The 23,624-nt window shown below is 38.9% G+C and overlaps 1 protein-coding gene across 1 annotated transcript in view; it reads left to right on the forward strand.

Moving 5' to 3' along the window:
* hsd17b4 (hydroxysteroid (17-beta) dehydrogenase 4) overlaps positions 1-23,624 on the forward strand; it is a 134,510-nt gene that overhangs the window by 15,194 nt on the left and 95,692 nt on the right. Inside the window, exons 5-10 of the mRNA XM_060844657.1 lie at positions 2,853-2,874; positions 3,442-3,488; positions 4,523-4,607; positions 4,959-5,146; positions 11,274-11,365; positions 11,481-11,505. Of these exons, the coding sequence (XP_060700640.1) occupies positions 2,853-2,874; positions 3,442-3,488; positions 4,523-4,607; positions 4,959-5,146; positions 11,274-11,365; positions 11,481-11,505 (459 nt within the window). The remainder of the gene's footprint in view (positions 1-2,852; positions 2,875-3,441; positions 3,489-4,522; positions 4,608-4,958; positions 5,147-11,273; positions 11,366-11,480; positions 11,506-23,624) is intronic.

Raw genomic sequence — 23,624 nt, forward strand, 5'->3', positions numbered from 1 at the left:
AGGAACTGGTAGCTGTTTGAGTTTATGATATAGTAGAAAGTGAGGTCTGCAGATGCTGGAGATCAGAGCTGAAAATGTGTTGCTGGTTAAAGCACAGCAGGTCAGGCAGCATCCAAGGAACAGGAAATTTGACGTTTCAGGCCAGAGCCCTTCATCAGGAAGGGCTCTGGCCCGAAACGTCGAATTTCCTGTTCCTTGGATACTGCCTGACCTGCTGTGCTTTAACCAGCAACACATTTTCAGCAGTTTATGATATAGTGCCAATAATTGAAACTTACTGGAATAAGAGGAGGAATAAGCATTTAATGTGTATTAATACAATGCTTATATAGAACAAATGGAAGAAATGTGAGACATGTTAAACATGTTCTGCCATTCAGAGAGATTGTGACTGATCTTCTGCTTTAACTTCATTCATTACTGTCTCTGCCCCCTTCAATATCTTTTGATTCCCACAGTATCTAAAAATCTATGAATCATTTATGAAGTGAATAAGTTGCTCTTCATCCTAGTCCTAAATGGCCAACTCTCTTAGTCTGAAGCATCGACCACTAGCTCTAGATTCCTCAGCCAGAGGAAATGTTCTTGATATCCACCTTGTCCATTCTATTAAATAATTCTTTTATTTCAATGAGATCATCTTTCACTCTTCAAACAGTGGGAAATATAGACCTAGGACAGAATCTTCCCTGAAAGACGTGGCTATAACGAAAACTTTCAGCAGATGGAATGAGATATTAAGCAAGGCCTTTCTTAATATTGAGACCAAAATGTTGCATTTTTGAACCAAGTCCTGGAGGTTGGGATGAGATTCTTACTGTATAGTGGCATGAGGCCTATTAATGCAAATTATTGCTTTTTGTCACCTTCATTATTACTTAGTTTTACCTTGTAAATATACGTTCTCCTACTTATCAGATTTAAAAAAAAGTTGCTGAGAATTCCCAAAATAAAAGCTAGATTGCTTGCCTGGCGATTTCAGCTTGATGCTTTTTCTTCAGGATCTTTATTTTGGACATCAATTTTCAACATCTGAAGGCATGCTCAATGGTCAGTGACCACATACACGCTTTGTCCACAAATGTTGGCATTTAACAACAGCCTTACTGCATCATTAACATCTCTGAACCACTTACAGTATGCTTCTGTACTTTAATGGTGCACCTTGGTTCACACTGGCACTAAGGATGACACCCAGCTCATGGACTGAACAAAGCTATAAATCAGTGCCCCAACTTGATCTGTTAAAGCTCATTCGCTTTACGCTTACCTGGATGCTGATAGCATCCCTGCCTTGCCTTTTTGTGCTTTGGCTCCTTAGCCTGACCTTGAAGGCTCTCACTGTTTATGCCTCGCCATGCTGTTAAGCACATACCCAAAGCCAAGCAGCTTGTCATGGTTGTTAGGAGTCATCAGTCAAGGGCATGATTGATTATATTTCTGTACAATACGTTGCTATGAAACTGTTATACCTGCATCATGTGCCAGCATGATACTTGCTAAAGGCACTGGACATGCTTCAAGCAAATGGCCATATTTCAAAGTCGAGTCTAAGCCTCCAGGAATATTCTCTTCAGGGTCCTGACACAGTAGGTCAAGGGGAATAATCCACAGCTCTGCAGTGGGGAATGGGCTGTGATCAGCCCTGTGGTTCTAATGCAATCAGTGTAGGCAACTGAAGGAACAAAATGAAAGAGCTGCACAGATATATCTGGGATCTGGTCACTCATTGTTTGGGGTTGTCTGGCTGAGTCACTAAAGGGGATGAGTCTTGGTTAATCCTGGGGGGTTCACTAAAAGTCAAAAAATGTTATCATGATTCATTTCTGCAGGAGGGAAGATGGAGAACTCAAATGTAGGGCTTAGAGCTAGAATGCTGGGATGTAGAGTGACTGAAAATCGTGAAGGAAGGGCAAAACTAATCAATTTGGAGGTGAATTTGGATGAGAAAACACACTGGGCCTCATGGAGAAAAGTCCTCCATGAAACTTGTTGAAACTAATTCTTGGCTGATCCCTGGTGAGATTCCGTTCTGAGTCTAATCCATTTTCCCCTCAAAGGTCAATCTGTTAATGCCATGCAGCAGTCCAGTGTATTTTTAGATTAGATTAGATTAGATTAGATTACTTACAGTGTGGAAACAGGCCCTTCGGCCCAACAAGTCCACACCGACCCGCCGAAGCGCAACCCACCCATACCCTTACATTTACCCCTTACCTAACACTAGGGGCAATTTAGCATGGCCAATTCACCTGACCCGCACATCTTTGGATTGTGGGAGGAAACCGGAGCACCCGGAGGAAACCCACGCAGACACGGGGAGAACGTGCAAACTCCACACAGTCAGTCGCCTGAGGCGGGAATTGAACCCGGGTCTCAGGCGCTGTGAGGCAGCAATGTTAATCACTGTGCCACAGTGCCACCGTGTTGCACTCCTAAAACTTGGGCAAGGAAGTCAAACTGTATGCAGTACTTGAAGGGTGATTTTACAAAGACCTTGAATGTTTGCAGTAACACTTCTTACTATCATACTTCAACTGTTTGCAGTAAAGGCTAGAATGCAATTTGTTTTCCTAAATACTTGCTGTGTCTACCTGTGAACTTTGAGATTTCTGTACAGGGAGTCCAGATAAACATTAAAAATAGCATTTCCCAGTCTTTCACCTTTTAGAAGAAATGGATCTAAAGCTGAGTGCTTATTTTAAAAGCTAATATTGAGGCTAGTATTTGATTATAAAAATTCAAAAATATTAATATAAAGTTCAGTTATTGATAAGTGACTTTTAACAAATGGGTTGCTACATTATTACAGTCTACCATTTTAGACCGGATTCTGATTTTATTTCTTTCAGATATTGTTGTTAACAATGCTGGGTGAGTATAATATTTATTCAATTTCTTTTAAAAGATATTCAACATACTGTTATCCTTCAATAAGCCACTGGTTAACTGGATAAAAAAATGAAAAGAAATGTTAGAACAATAAGACATGATTGTTTGAAAACCAGATTTTAGCACAGACTGAAACAAATGAATGTATTTTGAATAAGACTGGAGATGCCTAAGCAGACATTTACATGTTTGCACTTTGTGTTTGTTGGATTCAATTTTTGTAGAGTAGCGCATGAAACTCCACACATCGACTTCCGCTGAAGACATGGAGTGCACTGCTAGGTGCACAATGGCTCATTACAAGATCTTGAATGTGCCATTGATGGATTTGGTGGAAAAACAATATCCTGTATATGCTGCTTCTCTCCCTCCATTTTGAAGTATTTGCTGTCTTCTGAATGACCTTATGTCCTCCTCCCATTCATACTGCAGAGCAAGGAATATTCCCAGCAAAATATCGAAGGCTTTTGTCCTAGTGTCTCCTGTAGAGTAGCACAGCACTTGCTCTTTTTAGTGCTGTTTTAAGTGCAATTTTCTCCACCTTTTCAGGATTTTAAGAGATCGTTCTTTTGCAAGAACAAGTGACTTGGATTGGGGTAAGCTGAGAGCTGCATTTTGAGTTAAATGTGTGCAATGTATTAGCATAATGACTTCAGTTAATCAAATGGAATTTGTTCCATAGTCTGTGCATGACTGTGTAGATCATTTGGTGTTATTGTGGGATCTTCATATTAATCATATACTTATTAGTAGACATTAAGTAGTTCCTACTTTATGAAATATTTCTGAGAGCAAAATTATAATTGTAATTCGTTGAATATATGTGACAAATGTATTATCATACTAATGGAAGACTGGTTGGCTGTGTAGAATTCATAGAATCACTGAGACCCTACAGTGCAGAAAGAGACCATTTGGCCCATTGAGCTCTGTGATCCTCCGAAGAGCATCCTGCCCAGATCGAGACCCCTACCTTCTCCCCACACTGAGCTACTGTGCTGCCTCTATTTAAAGTTAAGATTAATTTATTTAGTGCTAAGGACTATTATGCATTGGATCAAAATGTTTGAGTTTAATTTTTAATCTTATTTGAGATAAACTCTTAAAAAAGGTGCAAATAAACATCACCCACACAGGAAGGTCCTACAGCCCCTCCCAGGCACCTCTTCATGGCTTCACCTTATCTCGTGCATAGATTGAATGCTCACATCTAGTACTCTACTTTAAAGTTAATTCCAGAGCTAATCACTGTCTGCAAGAAGAACTTCATGTTATTAATCATAAAAGCCATTTTTAATACAGTAAAAGCAATTTGAATCTATGTTCCCTTGACCCTTTTCCACTATTCAATACAAAGTAATATTCTGCTTTTGCCTTTGCTATTACTTTAATTATATTATACGCCATTGTACTTTCATGATTAGGCTGCCTTCTTTTAGGCTGAAAAGACTAAAATTTTAGTCTTCACACTTGATGTGGGGCCATCAGACTTGTAATTCTCCTCTGATCAGAGCCTTCTATAAATTGATTATTACCTTCTTTGACTTCAGCTCTTTTGCCTATGTATGTTATTTATTGCATGTTTGTTACTGGGCTAGTAATTTTTAAATAAGCTTTCTTTTTTTTCAAGATTTAATTCATAGAGTTCATTTGAGGGGCTCATTCAAGGTCACAAGAGCTGCATGGAATCACATGAAGAATCAAAAGTATGGCAGGTAAAAAGATCAAAGTTTGCTTTTTTATAGACATTTAGGCACTCATCTATTGAGCTACACAAGAGAAAATGCTGGAAAATCTCAGCAGGTGTGGCAGCATCTGTAAGGAGAGAAAAGAGCTGACGTTTTGAGTCTAACTGACCCTTTGTCAAAGCTCTGGTTAGACTCAATGCCAGCTCTTTTCTCTCCTTACAGATGCTGCCACACCTGCTGAGATTTTCCAGCATTTTCTCTTTTGGTTTCAGATTCCAGCATCCGCAGTAATTTGCTTTTATTTATTGAGCTACCCACTTCATTTTCTACTAAACTTCACAGTTGAAATAGGAGAATTACTTTGTAACTTTTTTTCAGAATTATTATGACTGCATCATCTTCTGGAATATATGGCAATTTTGGGCAAGCAAATTACAGTGCTGCAAAACTTGGATTGTTGGGTCTATCAAATACTCTCGCGATTGAGGGTCAAAAGTATAATATCCAGTGTAATACTATTGCGCCAACAGCTGGTTCCAGATTGACTCAGACTGTTCTGCCTCAAGGTAGGTATCATGAGAATACTTAGTCTATGGATAACAGACATAAATGTGATGATATCCAGCAGTAATAATCAATTAATGGTTTCAGTTTCACCATTAGGAATGTCATTTCTAAGAAAATAAACACGTTTTTCATCCTAGTGCATTTACATGGCTATCATGTATTCCCAGATCTGCACAGCGCAGGTTCAATACAGTGAAATTCCCTACTCTTGTGTCCTTCAATCCAAATGACAGAACAATAGACACAACTGTTGTATTCATCTTGCGTATCAGCTGGTATTACATTATTCCCCAGTGAAATTAAGTTCCACAAACCTTTGCAGTATGCCTACTGAAGACTTAGTTGAGAATGTAAAACCTCAGTTCCTTTATATCTTGTGATGAGAGAGCAGAAATGAAAAAACAGTTACCCAATTAGGTTTTTAACTTAATTTTATTGTCAGTATTAAAGGAAAAGCATATTCTAATTATAAAGAACTAGAAAAGAAGAACTTTTATTTTAATCTAATTGCCTTTATAAAATGATTACAGCACAGAAGTCTGTTGTATTTGTGCTTCCTTTATGATAGAATAAATCACATCTTACAATTGTCTGCCTTATCTCCATAACTCTGTACATTATTCCTTTTCAGACAAAAATCCAATTTCCGCTTAGATGCTTCTATTTAACCTGCTTCTATGAAACTGTTGGATGTTGTATTCCAGACACTAACCACATGCTATGTAATTTTTTTTTAACTTATCATCATTGCTATTTTGCCCATTGTTTATACCTGTTCCCCTGGTTCTCTGTCACTCCACCAATGGGAATAGTCTTTACAAAAGACTCTACAAAAAGAGGAAGAAGAACACCTATACAAGGTATTCACCAAAAACAGATACCGGCGCAATTTCATCACCAGATGCCTTAGGGAAAGACAACAAAATGAGGACATGCCACAATCCAAAGGACATGCCACACTCCCATACATCAGGAGCATTTCTGAACTGACAGCCAAACTGCTGCGACCACTAGGACTCATAACAGCACACAAACCAACAGCCACTCTCGGACAACAACTCACCAGGACAAAGGACCCGATACCCAGCAGGAGCAGAACCAACTCCAAAAAGAGGGAATAGTCTTTCCCTGAGCACTACATCGAGACACTTCCCCTCTTACCTCATCAAAAAACTCAAGTGTGTTAGTTGAACACTTTTTCCTCATGAAATTCATGCTTTCATTTTACAACACAACAGAATGATTCATTATGATTGTTCATATTAGGTTTTTGTGGCTGCAAATGAGCTTCCAGGATAGTATGTTGCCTCCAATCTGGTAGAGCATGCTGCTGTCTGGTGCTGATTCGGAGATTAGGATCCTGAATCTTGATCAGGGAAACTGATAGTATAAAGTGCGAGTTGGCTATAATGCATTGAGAAATACTACTGAGAGGAATGAAAGTAGATAGGCATACAATCGTACATACAAAGTGTGTATGGGTGAACTACAAAAAATATTTAATCCTGTTTGATGGAAGGATGCAAAGAAAACAATGGTCAAGCTGTTTTTTTTTGAAGGAAATTATATTAAATGCAAAAAAGGGGTGTGCAATTTAACAAGAAAAATCAATGGACCTGGGGATTGGGAACAATTTAGAAGTCAGCAAAGGAGGACCAGAGGATTGATTTAAGAAGGAAAAATAAGAGTATGACAATAAGTTTGTGGTGAACATAAAAACTGACTGTAAAGATTTTTTAAAAATAAGGAAGCAGAAAAAAAATGATGAAAACTAATATAGGTCACTTCTAGTCAGAAATTAGGGAATTTATACTAGTAAACAAAGAAAGGCTGACTAGCTAAACTTTGCATCTGTTTTCACAAAAGATGATACAAATAACATAGCAGACATGGTAAGGTACACCGGGCTTAGTGAGATGGAGAAACTAAAGTAATCTGTATTAGTAGTAAAATAATGTTGGAAAAGTTGGTGGGATTGAAGGCTGCTAAATCCCCAAGGCTGGCAATCTACATCCCAGAGTACTTAAGGAAGTGGCCCGAGAAATAGTGGATGCATTTGCAGTCATCTTCCAAGATTCTTTAGACTTTAGATTCTTTAAAACAGTTCTTACAGATTGGAGGGTTGCTAATGTAAGCAGTATTTAAAAAGAGAGGTAGAAAGAACACAAGGAATTTATAGACCAGTAGTGAGTGTGACATCAGTAGTGCGGAAGATGCTGGAGTCCATGAACAAGGATTGTTTAGAAAAACACAGATGGTAGAATCAGACTGAGTCAGTATTGATTTACAAAAGGGAAATTATGCTTGCCAAATGTATTGGAATTATTCAAGGATGTAACGAGTAGATCGGGATAGTCAGTGCATATGGTTTATTTGCAGTTTAAGAACACTGTGTAAAATTAAAGTACCTGAAAATTAAATGGATTTGTGAGTAGCGTATTCAGGTGGATAGGAAATTGGTTAGCAGACAGGAGGCAGGAACAATAAATGACAGGTATAGACTAATGGGGCATGGCAGAGATCAGTATTAAGACCACAGTTATTTACAATATGTGCTAATGATTTGGAAGAGGGAACTAAATATAATAACTCAAATTTGCAGATGATACAAAGCGGGGTGGGAGGGTGAGGTGGGTGCAGAGATATTGCAGTGTGATTTGGATAGGTTGAATGAGAGGCCATAAAAGTGTGAGGTTATTCAATATCATAGCAAAAATAGGATGACAGGCTGTAAATTGAGAGAGGGAATTTTCAATTAAACCTAGGTATTGTCATGCTGAAAGTAAGCGTGCAGGCTCACCGAGTAGTAAAGAAACCAAAACCTGTGTGTTTACCATCATAGTGAATTTGAGTGCAGGAGCAAGGATGTCTGCTGCAGTTATGTAGTCCGTTTGTGAGGCCATAGCTGGAGTATCATATGCAGTTTTGGTCTCCTTATCTGAGGAAGGATATTTGTTATCAAAGGACTGTCGTGAAGATTTACCACATTGATTCCTGGGATGGTAGGACTGACATATCAGGCGAGATTGAGTCAATTAGGATTTTGTTCACTGGAATTTAGAAGAATTCAGGAGAATCTCATTGAAACATATAAAACTCTAATAGGATTACACAGGTTAGATGCAGGAAGATGTTCCCAATGGTGGGGGAGTCCAGGGCCAGGGGTCATTGTTTAAGGGTAAGGGGTAAACTTTTTAGGATGGAGATTAGAAATTTCTTCACCCATGGGGTGGTGAGCCTGTGGAATTTACTGCCAAAGAAAATGGTTGAAGCCAGACGTTGTTTTCAAGAAGGAGGTAGGTAGGGTACTGTGGCTAAAGAGTTTGAGCCATATGGGAGAAGGGTGGGATTAGGGGATTGAGCTCAGTAGTCACCTATGCTCATATTGAAAGGTGAAGCAGACTTGAGAGGTCGGTTGATTGGCCAGTTCCTGCTCCAATCTTTTGTTCTATGCAAGTTCACGTAGCAATCAAAGGAATCTGATCCAGTTATCTTCAGATGATAGTCCCCATAGTGTCAGTTTTATTTCAATGGTAACATTCACTTCTGAGTCAGAAAGTTTGGGTTTGACCACATTCCAGAATCTTAGATTGAAATGCCAGCTCATTCTTCAATGCAGTACAGCATTGCAGTCGGGGCAGTTATATTGAGGAGTGTACTCATATGGAGTATAAATTCAATCATTTGATTACCTTTCAAATTGGTGTGGTGAACCATATAATTACAAATTTAATTAATATTACCATTGGAACATGAATTGCAGGACTGAATTGATTGGACAAAGATACTAACCATAGTTGTCTTAAAGACCCTTTAGAAATGTGACATAGAGTCATAAAGGTGTGCAGCATGGAAACAGACTCTTCGGTCCAACTTGTCCATGCTGACCAGATATCCTAAATTAATTTACTCCCATTTGCCAGCATGTAGCCCATATTCCTCTAAACCCTTCCTATTAATTTACCCATCTGAATATCTTTGAAATGGTGCAATTGTACCAGCCTCCTCCAGTCCTCTGGCAGCTCATTCCATTCATGTATCATCCTTTGCATGAAAGGGTTGCCTCTAAAGTCCCTTCTAAATCTTTCCTCTCTCACCCTAAACCAATGTCTTCTCATTCTGGACTCCCCCACCCCAGAAAAAAGACCTTGTCTATTTACCCTATCCATGCCCCTCTGAGTTTATAAACTCCTATAAGCTCACCCCTCAGCTTTCAACGCTCCAAGGAAAAAAAACCCAGCCTATTCAGCCACTCCCTGTAGCTCAAACCTCCAGCACTGGCAAAATCCTTGTAACTCTTTTCTGAGTTCTTTCAAGTTTCACACCATCCTTCCTACAGCAAGGAGACCAGAATTTCATGCAGTATCCCAAAAGTGGTCTAACCAATGTTCTGTACAACTGCAACATAGCCTCCCAACGACTATACTCAATGCTCTGACCAATAAAGGAAAAAATGCCAAACACTTTCTTCACTATCCTTATCTACCTGTGTCTCCACTTTGACGAAACTATGAAGCTGCACTCCAAGGTCTCTTTGTTCATAAACACTCTCCAGGAACTTACCATTAAGCAAATAAGTCCATAATACCACATGTACATTTGTAGTTTAATTAAAATGCTTGATTTGCCATAACAAAATGCATAAATAAATATAGTACATACAGGCAGCTCTGCTGTAAAGGGGTAGTTATAAGAAAATTGCGTAATAGCAGCACCATTTAAACTAATGGGGCCAGAATCGTGTTATAACCAATACATGCTTTAAAAGTTTGTGCTTTAGAAACAGTGTCTCTAATTCATCAATTGTGTTATAGCGAATTCACATTAATGAAATGCACATTAAAGCAGAATGACCTGTACAATAATTAGCCATTTAGCCTTTTGATCCATTCAGTGCAATCGTGTCTGATCTTCCTGAACTGTACTTTCACCACTTAATTCTCTTAGTATGAAATAAAATCAATATTTAAAGATATTGTACAACTAATCATTTGTAGATTCCTTGGCTTTTGCATTCCAAAGATTCTCAAATTTTGGATGAAAAATAATGTCTTCTCATCTCAGCCTGAAATACCCACGCTTTATTCTGAGACAATAACTGCTAATTCTAGCTTAGGTTAAAGACAGAAATTGATGGTTTTTCTGTGATTAAAGGAGAAATCACAGGAACATGATATCGAGATAGATGTTCAGCCTTGATCAAGAATGGCAGAGCAGGCTTAGATGATGAGTGAACTCTCCATGCTCCAATGTTCCTGGCCACAGGAATCATTGTCTAAGCATCCAGTTTTTCAAACCCTTTAGGAATTTTCTGTTTTAATGTGGTCACTAGTCATTCTTCTTCTTTCAAAGAAATGCAAATTGAATCTATCAATCCCAGGCATCAGACTATTCAAACAGTGCTACTCGGGTTCTAAGGTAACTGTATCACTTCCTAGATAACAAGTCCAAGACCATACGCAGAAGGAGTGAATGATTATGGATCTCTAAGTCCACATTTCTTCACTATTTTTGGATTACTATCTATCCAGACATTCTAGTAATTGAGAGATTGATTTGACAGTTTGTGGGTTGCAAGCAGGACAATTCCATTGTGCTGAACATAGATTGACTGGATTTTGGTCCCTGTGACATGCAGTGTTTCTAAAGTTTTGTTACAAGCTGGGAATTCTGCTCAATGCTGCATTTAATAGCTTATCCATAGTTACTACTGAGCCTGAGTGGTACCTGTTCTACAGATGTCAATTCTACACTGGACTGTAGCAAGACTACATAATGTTTCTTTTAAATGGTCAGGGTTGATTACCTTTCAAATGTAATCCCATTTCTAAAATAAGATGTTTGCCTTTCTAATTTGTTCCTCATTAGGGCAGATGCTTCAGGTGTAGGTCTGTACCCTAAAATTTCAGTGGTAAGCTTCCTTTCATTTAGATTTCATCAACTGCAGGGAACATTTGTGATCAAAAGTCATATCTCCTTGCTGGTGGAATAGGATTCTGGGAGCCTTCGGACCATTGAATAAAGATATTCTTTATATTGGAGACACTTCAAATGATTGCCATTAATTTGTATTTTCTGGTTTAACAAAATAGTCGTTGATTTGATCTGTCATATTTTTAAATCTAGAATTAGTGGATGCTTTGAAACCTGAGTTTGTGGCTCCCTTGGTGATTTGGTTATGTCATGAAAAATGTGAAGAAAATGGCAGTTTATTTGAGGTAGGATATTTATCTCGTTTTACATAATTTGATTTATCATTGATCATCTTTCTTTATATTGAAATGTACAAGGGAATTTCTGAGTTTTGTATTTCTGTTCCATCCTTTCTTTCAGGTGGGCGCTGGCTGGATTGGCAAACGTAAGTGATGCTTTGCAAATTATGTGATATTCTTCCTGTGCTAACTAGATTAACTGGATTATGCAAACTCCAAAACTACATTCTAAAATGCATTAGAATGAAAGAGGATTTGCAGTCTAATGATCAAAGAGCAACAAAACTTGAAGAGCAATGTCTCAATCCTAACTTTTTAGTTATGAATTTTTTTAATAGCTGTGGCAACACAACTTTTAAAAAAAAATTGATTTCCTAATTAGTGTGTTTAATTTAGATTGATGGCTTTTGTTATGTTGTACCATTCTCTCTTTAGGCTACTTATCCACATATTAGATTTTATCAACACCATGAATACTAATGAATAAGTAATAATTTGACTGGTGACAAGAAATTTATTGCATGTTGAATAGAATGGTACTATATTGAATCTAAGTTCTTTGTATAAATGTTTTATGTGAAAGTAACCTCCACCACTGCCTCTGGCAGCTCATTCCATACACCCTCTGCATGAAAAGGTTGCCCCTTAGGTCTCTTTTATATCTTTCCCCCCTCACCCTAAAACTATGCCCTCTAGTTCTGAACTTCCCCACCTCAACGAAAAGGCATTGTCTATTTATCCTATCCATGCCCCTCATAATTTGTAAACCTCTATAATGTCACCCCTCAGCCTCCAACGCTCTAGGGAAAACAGCCCCAGCCTGTTCAGCCTCTCCCTATAGCTCAAATCCTCCAACCCTGGCAACATTCTTGTAAATCTTTTCTGAATCCTTTCAACTTTCACAACATCTTTACCATAGGAAGGAGACCAGAATTGCATGCAATATTCCAACAGTAACCTAACCAATGTCCTGTACAGCTGCAACGTGACCTCCCAACTCCTGTACTCAATACTCTGACCAATAAAGGAAAGCATACCAAACGCCGCTTTCACTTTCCTATCTACCTGTGACTCCACTTTCGAGGAGCTATGAACCTGCACTTCAAGGTCTCTTTGTTAGTCAACACTCCCTTGGTCCTTACCATAAAGTGTATAAGTTCTGTTAAGATTTCCTTTCCCAAAATGCAGCACCTTGCATTTATCTGAATTAAACTCCATCTGCCACTTCTCAGGCCAGGCAACCTTCTTCGCTGTCCACTACACCTCCAGTTTTGGTGCCATCTGCAAACTTACTAACTATGCCTCTTAAGCTCACATCCAAATCATTTATATAAACAACGAAAAGTAGTGGACCCAGCACCGATCCTTGTGGCACTCCACTGTCACAGGCCTACAGTCTGAAAAATAACCCTCCACCACTACCCTTTGTCTTCGACCTTTGAGCCATTTCTGTATCCAAATGTCAAGTTCTCCATGTATTCCAAGGGATCTATCCTTGCTAACCAGTCTCCCATGGGGAACCTTGTTGAACGCCTTACTGAAGTCCATATAGATTACATCTACTGCTCTGCCCTCATCAATCCTCTTTGTTACTTCTTCAAAAAACTCAATCAAGTTTTTGAGACATGATTTCCCATGCAGAAAGCCATGTTGACTATCCCTAACCAGTCCTTGCCTTTCCAAATACATGTACATCCTGTCCCTCAGGATTCCCTCCAACAACTTGCCCACTACCGACGTCAGGTTCACTGGTCTATAATTCCCTGGCTTGCCCTTACCACCTTTCATAAACAGTGGTACCACGTTAGCCAACCTCCAGTCTTCTGGCACCTCACCTGTGACTATCAATGATACACAAATCTCAGCAAGAGGCCCAGAAATCACTTCTCTCGCTTTCCATAGAGTTCTGGGGTACACCCGATCAGGTCCTGGGGATTTATCCACTTTTATGCGTTTCAAGACATTTAATTGTGCCTCGCTTATAATCTGGACATTTTTTACGATGTCACCATCTATTTCCCTACATTCTATATCGTCCATGTCCTTTTCCACAGAAAATAATGATACAAAATACTTGTTTAGAATCACCCCCATTTTCTGTAGCTCCGCGTAAAGGCTGCCTTGCTAATGTTTGAGGGCCCTATTCTCTCTCTAGTTACCCTTTTGTCCTTAATGTATTTGTAAGAACCCTTTGGATTCTCTTTAATTCTGTTTGCCAAAGCTATCTCATGTCCCCTTTTTGCCCTCCTGATTTCCCTCTTAAGTATACTCCTATTGCCTTTATACTGTTCTAAGGATTCACTCAATCTATCCATTCTATACCTGACATATGCTTCCTTCTTTTTCTTAACCAAACCCTTGTAACCCAGAAGACCAGACAAAATGCTCCAGGAACATGAGTTTAAATTCTATTAAGGTAGCCATGGAATTTAAGTTAAATTAACTTTACTACAACTGATACTTGTTTCTTATGATGTGAACTGATTTTTTTCTATCATTTACTGTGAGTTTGGGTTTTTGGATTCCGGATTAGTACAAGACATAGGTTTTTTTAGTATGTCAAAAGTTAATAACTATCCTGTCTTTCTGTAGCCATCGTGATTTCTGTCGAAACAATTTTGAGCGCTAGTTTTAGAATTAATAGGTTTCTGTGTACATTGGAGAAAGTGAGGATTGCAGATGTTGGAGATCAGAGCTGAAAATGTATTGCTGGAAAAGTGCAGCAGGTCAGGCGGCATCCAAGGAGCAGGAGAGTCAACGTTTCGGGCATGAGCCCTTTGCTAAGGTTTTAGAAAATTGATGGCGTTTAGTTTACATTGCTAAGGGTTTAGGATTGACGAAGGTGAACAAGCTCCAGTTTGGAAAATCAGCACTTTTATTTTAAGTTGAAGCAAAACACACAAAGCTTTGGAAGATATTTATTTTTCAGTTATACTTTGAGCAGTGGTATGAAATTCTTGGATAAAAGGGGCTGTATTGACAAGTGCTCTTGAAAAGGGAAAGATATAGTGAGCTAGATTACCTTAGGGTAAGGAGTTTGTGTTAGTCCTGGACCAGAAGTTTTGGGATAAAATGTTCAAGAGTTTAGTTAAAGCTGAGTACATTTAAGCTTACATGCCTAACAATTCCAAAAAGAAGACACTTGCAGTTCCAGTCTGAGTTGAAGTCACAAGTAACTTCAAGGGGCGGCAAGATGGCTCAGTGGTTAGTACTGCTGTCTCACAGCACCAGGGTCCCAGATTCGATTCCGGCCTCAGGCAACTGTCTGTGTGGAGTTTCTACATTCTCCCCGTGTCTGCATGGGTTTCCTCCCACAGTTCAAAGATGTGCAGGCCAGGTGAATTGGCCAAGCTAAATTGCCCATAGTGTAATTTGCATTAGTCAGAGGGTAATGGTTCTGGATGGGTTACTCTTCGGAGGGTCGGTGTGGATTGGTTGAGCTGAAGGACCTGTTTCCACACTGTAGGGAATGTAATCTAAACCTACAAGGTCTGAATAGTGAATGGATTTGATACTATACAAAAACAGATTTTTATTTCAATTTATAAAGGAGTGTTTTGGGATTAATGGGATTATACTTTTACTGTGTGTTTAGAAGTCTTTGAATTTGACTTATATGTAGTTAGTTTTGTTTATTCTATTTGATCTTCATTTATTTTGTTAACACACATTTGTTTTATTGTTCAAGCAAAATCTGTAGTGTTGTGTGCTTATATTTCAATGAAAGGCCAGAAGATTAGAGATTAGATTAGATTAGATTACTTACAGTGTGGAAACAGGCCCTTCGGCCCAACAAGTCCACACCGACCCGCCGAAGCGCAGCCCACCCATACCCCTACATATACCCCTTACCTAACACTAGGGGCAATTTAGCATGGCCAATTCACCTGACCCGCACATCTTTGGACTGTGGGAGGAAACCGGAGCACCCGGAGGAAACCCACGCAGACACGGGGAGAACGTGCAAACAGACAGTCGCTTGAGGCGGGAATTGAACCCAGGTCCCTGGCGCTGTGAGGCAGCAGTGCTAACCACTGTGCCACCGTGCCGCCCTTACTTCTGACTTACGTTGAAATAACATGAGCTGGGATCATAACAGTGACTAAAACTACAGGATTGTTGTAAATATCCATCTAGCTCCCAAGAGTCCTTTAGGGAAGAAAATTTGCTGTCCTTAGACAGTCTGTACTACATGTGACTACATACCCACAGCAATACTAGCTCCTGAAATGCTGCAATGGCTAATTTTTAATGTCAAAATTATAACACACAATTCTAATCAACACTGTGGTTGTATCTGTAAATTTGTTGAGATTAATGGTTCAAATCATTTTTATGGAACTTTAATTATCTAAAAATGGATTAGAATAGTAGTAGTGTAAAGAGTAGAGAAGGGCAAGAATTCCTAGCATTAGTTCAGAATAAATTTCTTCAGTATCTTTCCCGATCAATGAAAAAAGAAGCGGAGCTAGACTTTCTTGGGAAGAGTTTGGGCCAAGTGGATCAAATGTGTATTAAGTCCCTTTTTTCTTGAATCCATTTTGTACTATGTAAGCCAACAAACTATATAATGTTCAGAAAACTTAGTATTCAATGTCAGTAATATTTAATTCACATTGAGTTGCATTCCAGTGGTTGCTACATTTGGTTCTGCTTGGCAATAGGGAAGAGTTGAAAAATGTGGTGTTGGAAAAACACAGGCCAGGCAGCATCCGAGGAGCAGGAGAATCGGCGTTTCAGGCAAAAGCCCTTCTTCAAAAGTCAAGTTGTTAAGTTTTCAACAAATCCACCAGGAAGAACATAGAACAGCATAGCACAGTGCAGGCTCTTCGGCCCTCAATGTTGTGCCGACTTTTTATCCTACTCTGAGATCAAACTAACCTACATACCCTTCATTTTACTATCATCCATGTACCTATCCAACAGTTATTTAAATGTCCCTAATGTATCGGACTCTACTACCACTGCTGGTAGATTTTCCTGCTCCTCAGATGCTGCCTGACTGGCTGTGCTTTTTCAGCACCACTCTAATGTACCACTGCTAGTAGTGCATTCCACGTACCCACCACACCCTATGTATAGAACGTACCTCTGACATCTCCCTTAAACCTACCTTAAAATTATGTCCTGTCACGACAGCCCTGGGAAAAAGTCTCTGGCTATCCACTCTCTCTATGCCTCTCATGATCTTGTGCACCTCTGTCAAGCCAGCTCTCATCCTTCTTTGCTCCAATGAGAAAACCGTAGCTCCGCTCAACCTATCTGCATAAGGCAGTTCAGGCAGCATTTGGGTAAATCTCCTCTGCACCCACCCTAAAGCTTCCATGTCCTTTCTATAATGAGGTGACCAGAACTGAATACAATTTTCCAAGTGGGATCTAACTAGGACTTTATAGAGTTGCAGCATAACCTGATGACTCTTAAACTCAATCCCTCTGTTAGTGAAAGCCAATACACCATATGCCTTCTTAACTACCCTATCAACTTGGGTAGCAACTTTGAGGGATCTATGGGCGTTGTGGGATTGTGTTTAAATAATGACCAGAATCGGTGAGTGGCAAAAGTAGCCTCTTTTATTCAGCAATCACAGCACAAATCCGAGGTGGCAATAGAATTCTGAAATACAGTTCTTACAAGAGCCCCTTTATACACTGTTCTTACGTATATCAAAATTCCATTCTATAGTACACAAAGAATTGAAGGGCTTCTGTCATGGGAGACAGGAGATGGGTTAAAACATGTGCTAAGTGCTGGCTGTTACTTCTGATGGGATTAAGGGTGTCTGTCTGGTTTGCTGCATAATCAAAGATATCAGTCCTTTTGTCTTTTAAATTAGTAAATGTTTATAAAAATACGAGGCCTATGCACTCTAAGTTAGAAATAGTCATAAACGAATTAAGGATATTGAACTGATTACTGCAGATGTATGGTGAGATTTATTTATTTGCCAGTATGAGTTTCATTCATTCATGCAATTTCATGCAAGCGTTGTTTTGTTAGTTAGTTTCTTAAAAGGGAAATGGCCCAGTTAAAAGATATTTCATGAGTACTTAATAGACTTGACGGGGATAGTATTATTCTGTATGTTGATAAGGTGTGGAAATGCAGTCATGGGTTTGAAAAGATTGTTTTTAAATTTGGAGATTACAGAATTGCGATTTTATGAATGATTGGGTAAAACAACTGGTTAGTAAAGGGTTATGAATGAATAAACAAGAAGCCAGTATTAATGAATGTAGCAAGCTGGTGAGTGAATTAATAAAGAGAGCCTATAATACAAAATCTCATAACACAGTATCTCACAATGTGGACCCCAAGATCCGTCTGTTCCTCCACACTGCCTTTAACCCTGCCTTCTGCATTCAGATTCGACCTTCCAAAATGAATCACTTCACATTTTTCCATGTTGAATTCCATCTGCCACTTCTCAGCCCAGCTCTGCATCCTGTCAATGTCCTGTTGCAACCTACAACAGACTTCCATGCCATCCACAACTTCACTAACCTTCGTGTCATCGGCAACCTTACTAACCAACCCTTCAACTTTCTCATCCGAGTTGATTATGAAAATCACAAGGAGCAGAGGTCCCAGAACCGATCCCTGCAGAACACTGCTGGTCACTGAGCATCAAGCTGAATACTTTCCATCTACTTCCACCCTTTTTCTTCCATGGGCCAGCTAATTCTGTATCCAGACAGTCAAATTCCCCAGTATCCCATGCCTCCTTACCTTCTGAATGAGCCTATGATGAGGAACCTTATCAAACACCTTACTAAAATCCATGAACACCATATCCACTGCTCTAACTTCATCAATGTGTTTTGTCCCATCCTCAAAGAATTCAATATGGCTTGTAAGGCATGACTTGCCCCTCTCAAAGCCATGCTGACTATCTCTAATCAAAATATGCTTTCCCAAATAATCATAAATCCTGTCTCTCAGAATCCTCTCCAATGGTTCAAGCATTACTTGTCAGTTAGTCAGACACAATAAGACTGTGTAAGAATTAGAGAGAAACAGACTCCATGCGAAGCAATGGTACTGTTGAAGTGGACTGCTGAGAAGGCAATTGAACAATTCTGGTACAGGGTTGTTGGGGCTCAGAGAAGAATCCCATGAGTAACGGATAGTTCTGTGAAGCTAGCACTTGGAAGGTGCAGCATTGTTTCTAGTTCGGAGCTAGTTGGTGCAGGTGAGCAAGCCGAAAGCTCGGGGAAGAATGTACCCTGTCAGTACTGGCTTAATGAGGAATGTTGTTTGTGAAAAGTTGGAGCTGTGCTGGAGTACGATTTTCAGGATCCAGGTGTGCATTGACCTTGGAGACAGTTTGTTATTTGCTATAAGATGTTCAACCGTAATCTTTCGGTGACTTGTATTTGCCTTAGGTTAATTTTGAATGTGAGACATATGTTGTATGTATATTACAAATCTTGCTGTTCCAACTTTGTAGAATAAAGTTTCATTTTGTTTGTTCAAAACCATTGAATGTTGTGGCTTTATCTACTAGTAAGTATCTGGAATCTCATATTTTGTCTATTTTTGGTCTCAAGATAGATTGCGACATAAATTTGGCAGTCTTGCCTGAGATCATAACAAGTGTCAGGAGGGAAATAATTTAGGTGATAATGATTATTGTATTATAAAGTTTAAATGGACTATGGTGATAGGAAAAAGAACACTTCAGAGTAAGAATAATTAACAGAGGAAAACAAATTGCAGTGGCGTTAGAATGCATCTGACTTGGGAAAGAATGGATCTCACCCAGGTAAGGGTTGACAGGCAAAACAGTAGATTGCCGTTAAAAACGAGGTATTTTGGGTACCGTTAAAATAAATGTCTTTGAATAGAAATTTCCTTGATGTCAGGTGGCTAATATATTCATGAATTTAGAAGGTTCAGGAGGGGATTGAAAAACTGCAAGAAGTGAAAGAATGTGTGAGAGAAGGGACTAGCAGCTAATATAAAGGGAATTCCAATATATCCACATAGTAAAAGCGTGATTTTGAAGGAGGATTGATACTGGTTAACGATGAAAACCGGGGTTTACGCATGTAGGCAGATGGATATGGCTGAGCAACTTAATGAATTCTTTATCTGTTAACACTAAGGAAGTAGTTCCAGTGCAGATCAGACACTTAAATTTGAAAGAAGGAAGAATTGGATAGGCTATTTATACTGAAGGGCACCAGGACTGGATGAGGTGTACTCAATTGAACTAAGGAAAGTGAGTGGAAACTTTGGAGAGTGTGACTATTATTCATTTGCTTTCTCAGATTTGGGTTGATGCAAGTGGGCTGGAGAATTTCAGTTATTTAAATAAAGTTCAAAAGGAGCGCAGTTTGCTTTATTCTATTTTATCCTAATTTATTGTGTGTGATGAACTTTTGTTTTGTCGTTAAACCTGAATCTGCAGCATTGCATATTTCTGTTTCATTGAAAAGAAATAAACAAAACATGGTCTATCAGGCCAGGTTTCAGTCTGAAATCTGACTTGCCCAGTGCTCAAATCACCTGGGATCATTTTATAGTTTGTTGAAATGTTGCATGACAGATTTTGAGCTAATGGAATAAAAGGGAAACAAAATTGGCTGGGTGACGAGCAAAAGAAAGTAGTGGTGAATGATTGCTTTTTAACTGAAGGAATGTTTATAGTGGAGTAACCTGGGGATTGTTGCTTTGACATTTCCTCATCCTGATATATAGTAATTGCCTCGACTTTGTTGTACAGAGGACAATTTGAAAATTGAAGACAATACAAAACTTGGGAGTATTGTGAACCATGAGGTGGTAATGTAGAATTTTAAAAGGACTCAAATAAGATGCCTGAATTTGAAAACTATTGTTGATAATGCAGAGAAGTGTGAAGTAATTCATTTTGGAATGAAGAAAGTAGAAACGCAAAACAAAATAGTGGGCACAGTTTGAAAGCATGTGCAGGAACAGACGGACCTGAGTATACATAAGCGTAAGTATTTTAAGGCAGTAGGGTAGGTTTAAAGAATGTTTTCTAAAGCATATAGTTCTAGGTTTTATCGAAAAGAGTGCCGAGCACAAAAACAAGGATAGTACACGAAGCCTGCACGAAATGTTTGTTCAGCCTCATTACAGTATTATGTTCAGTACTGGGCACCACACTTTAAACATGGTATGGACACATAGACAATAGGAGCTCAGCATAATCATGCCTGGTCATTCAACTCAGTTGCTCTCAAGACTCTATATAGCTGTTGCCAGAGTAAAATATTACAAAGAAAATAAAGATTCAAGATACAACTTCTTTTTAAACACAGTGGAAAATCTGGCTCTTCCTTTCAGCATAGAAGTAACCTTCCACGTATAAGGCTTTATTGTGTACTTTATCTTTAACTGCAAAACTTCTCTTTTATTTCTCCATTGATTGCATCTATAATGTAATGTAAACCTTTTCCTCCAACTTTTCAAAAAGACTTTGCCATTTTTTCCAAATGTTTACTACAAAGATTGACAACCCTGCCAAGGTGGGATTGACTTCTCATGGGACTTCTCTTAGTTTACTTTCATTATAGTTACCATCTGTTCATCAGTTTATATTTGTTTGCAGATCTAAGCTGCCACAGCTCTGAGTACTGTCACTGAGAAATTAGAATGCATAAAAGTGAAGCCTTGAGTATGTCGCTCTCAGCGCTGATCTCTGAATGATTGCAACCTTTTAATGTTTCCTAAAGCAATTAAGCATTAAGACATCAGCATCCATGTTCAAGTTCTGCAACTGTTCATATTCTTTAAGGGTGCTAATGTAAATCTAATGAGGCCATGCTACATTTTAATGAAGGGTAAATCATCTTTATTCTGTTTTTTTTAAACTGGTAAGTTTTCCGCTGGTTATGTACATCTGCTGAAGCACATGGACATCTGGGTATTAAAATACTTTATTGGCCTTGAGAAACTGTGTGGCATCTGCCCAGTGAAACAATATAATTAGATGGATGTTATGTGTATAATCAACAAAAAAGTATGTTTGTATGCATATATATATATATATATATATATATATATATGCTTTTTAATATCATAATGTATATGCTGTATAAAGTTAGAATCACTATAGTCCCAGAATAACATAGGGCTGTGCTCTCATTAGAGCGAGACAACTGGTGGTAGTTTAGCCGAAGTGTCACCACATCTCGGGCAAGGGGAGAGGTTGGGAAGGAGCGGGGGAAAGAGTCCTTCACAACAACCTCAACCAATGTGGGAACTGAACATATACTTTTGGCGTTACACTGCACTGCAAATCAGCTGTCCAGGTAACAGAGCTAACCAACCCCACGTATAATATCCTTTACAGCAGGCTTGTCTGACAGATGCCCTGCAGGCCAAACTGTGGCCCATTGAGTGGTCTGATCCAGTCTGTGATCACAGTTCCAATACAGTTAAGAACATGTAGAAAATACTGCAAGAAGATGTGCCTCCAGCCTGGGGCTGTTTCACACCTGGTAGACCTGTCAGCAGTGAATGCGAAAGTGGAGTGACTTAAGAGGGACACTGAGCTGTGCATAGGTCTCTAATTTCATTCTTCCTGTTACCTTGGCAAAGAGAGTGGTGGCATTGAGGCTTTCGGGGTATTTGCACAGCAAGAGATGGGATGCCTGCCTCTGCTAGATGTGTGAGAAACACTGACTGGAAGTTAATGGTTAGGTTGGGGGATGAATTGCATGGTGGATAACGGGAAGATGAGACCAGTCACGACGACCTAATGTCCAGATAGACGAGCAGACTTTCCGAGCCTGCTAAGTGTGTGTGACGGTGTGAACACGTGTGAGAACTGGTGAATTACAGGAAGATTGAGGTAACGTCTGTGAGAGGAAGAAAGGAAGAGGCATTTGTCTGTACATGCAAAAGAGGGACAGAGAGAGAGAGAGAGTTTGTGTGAATCTTGAGACTAATTGATCCGATATACATGTGCTCTTTCCTTCCTCCTCATTCCCCAAAGTCCTATCCAGAAAGAGAATTGAAAATCAACCTGTTTTCCAGCCTTTTTTCACATATGTTTGGCCAAGGCCTGCTTAGAAGTGTTTTTCATCAAAAACAAAAGCAAAGGAACTGTTTCTTAAACCCAGCTTAGTATTGCCCAGCCCCATCCATGCTGATCAGAATTTGGGAACCTGGTCTATCTCTGCTCTTTGCCTGAACTAGCGAAAAAAAAAGTGATCTCTGCTGATTTATTTGAGTTGTCAGTCCATTGCTGTGTGGTTGTTCAAAATTCCTGTCTACTGTTGTGCTAAAACAGCATGAGCTGAAGAAACTCAGGTCTGGCAGTATCTGTAGAGATAAAAACCATAATAACATTTTGAGTCCAGTGATCAGACCTACTGAGTTTCTCCAGCACTTTGTTTTGTTTCCGATTTTGAGCATCAGTAGCTCTGTTTTGTTTTATTTTTCTAAAATATGCTCATCCCTGAATGAGAAAGAAATTGAATTATGAGTCCTCATGCAAACAATCAACAACTTTGATATGTAGTTCCATGCGTATGTACAGAAGACGTTTGTGTATGTGTGTCTGTGCGCATGCAGTGTATAGGTGTGAAATTTGCATTTGACTAGAATCTACTACTTGGTGGTACCATATACCAAGCATTTTACAATATTAGGTAGATGACATTCATAATTTGCTTTAACTAGAATAGTAGGTCAGGCATGAGAATAAATGCAACTATCTTTTCAGATTCTTGTCAAATCAGCATTAAAGGCAGGTGTTTTTTTATTAAGTAATTTATTTTCTCATGAAGTGCTTTGGCAGGTGAATATTTTAAAAATATGGAACAAGAGAGGTACCTTGTTCTTGATGATAAATTACTATTCTCTTAATTTTTGGCATGTTATTAATCACATACTCATAGGTGTGAATTCTAAACAGTGATTTACAGAGGCCAGAATAGCATCTGCTTTACATAGAGTTTTAGTTGGTGAGAATATTTTAAAAATATGTGTATGCAAATTAAAATACTTTTCATATTCGAAGCTAACATTTTTTATTAGAAACAGCAGAATCTAACATGAACCAGTTATTTTGATGAACCCATATCTATTTGTAGGACAGACATTAATATGCTGATATCGATATTTGATACATTAGCTTTCTCTCTTCCCCCAACTCCCTCCACCCTCTCGTGTAGTACGTTTTTAGTATATACAAACTTTTCATTAAGTATTCAGGTAATTCAAATATCCAAGAAGACTTAAAAAAAATTACACGTTAACATACCTACAGCCAATCCTTTAATGTATC

This window comes from Hemiscyllium ocellatum, chromosome 2 (assembly GCF_020745735.1).
Source record: "Hemiscyllium ocellatum isolate sHemOce1 chromosome 2, sHemOce1.pat.X.cur, whole genome shotgun sequence".
Classification (NCBI taxonomy): Eukaryota; Metazoa; Chordata; class Chondrichthyes; order Orectolobiformes; family Hemiscylliidae; genus Hemiscyllium; species Hemiscyllium ocellatum.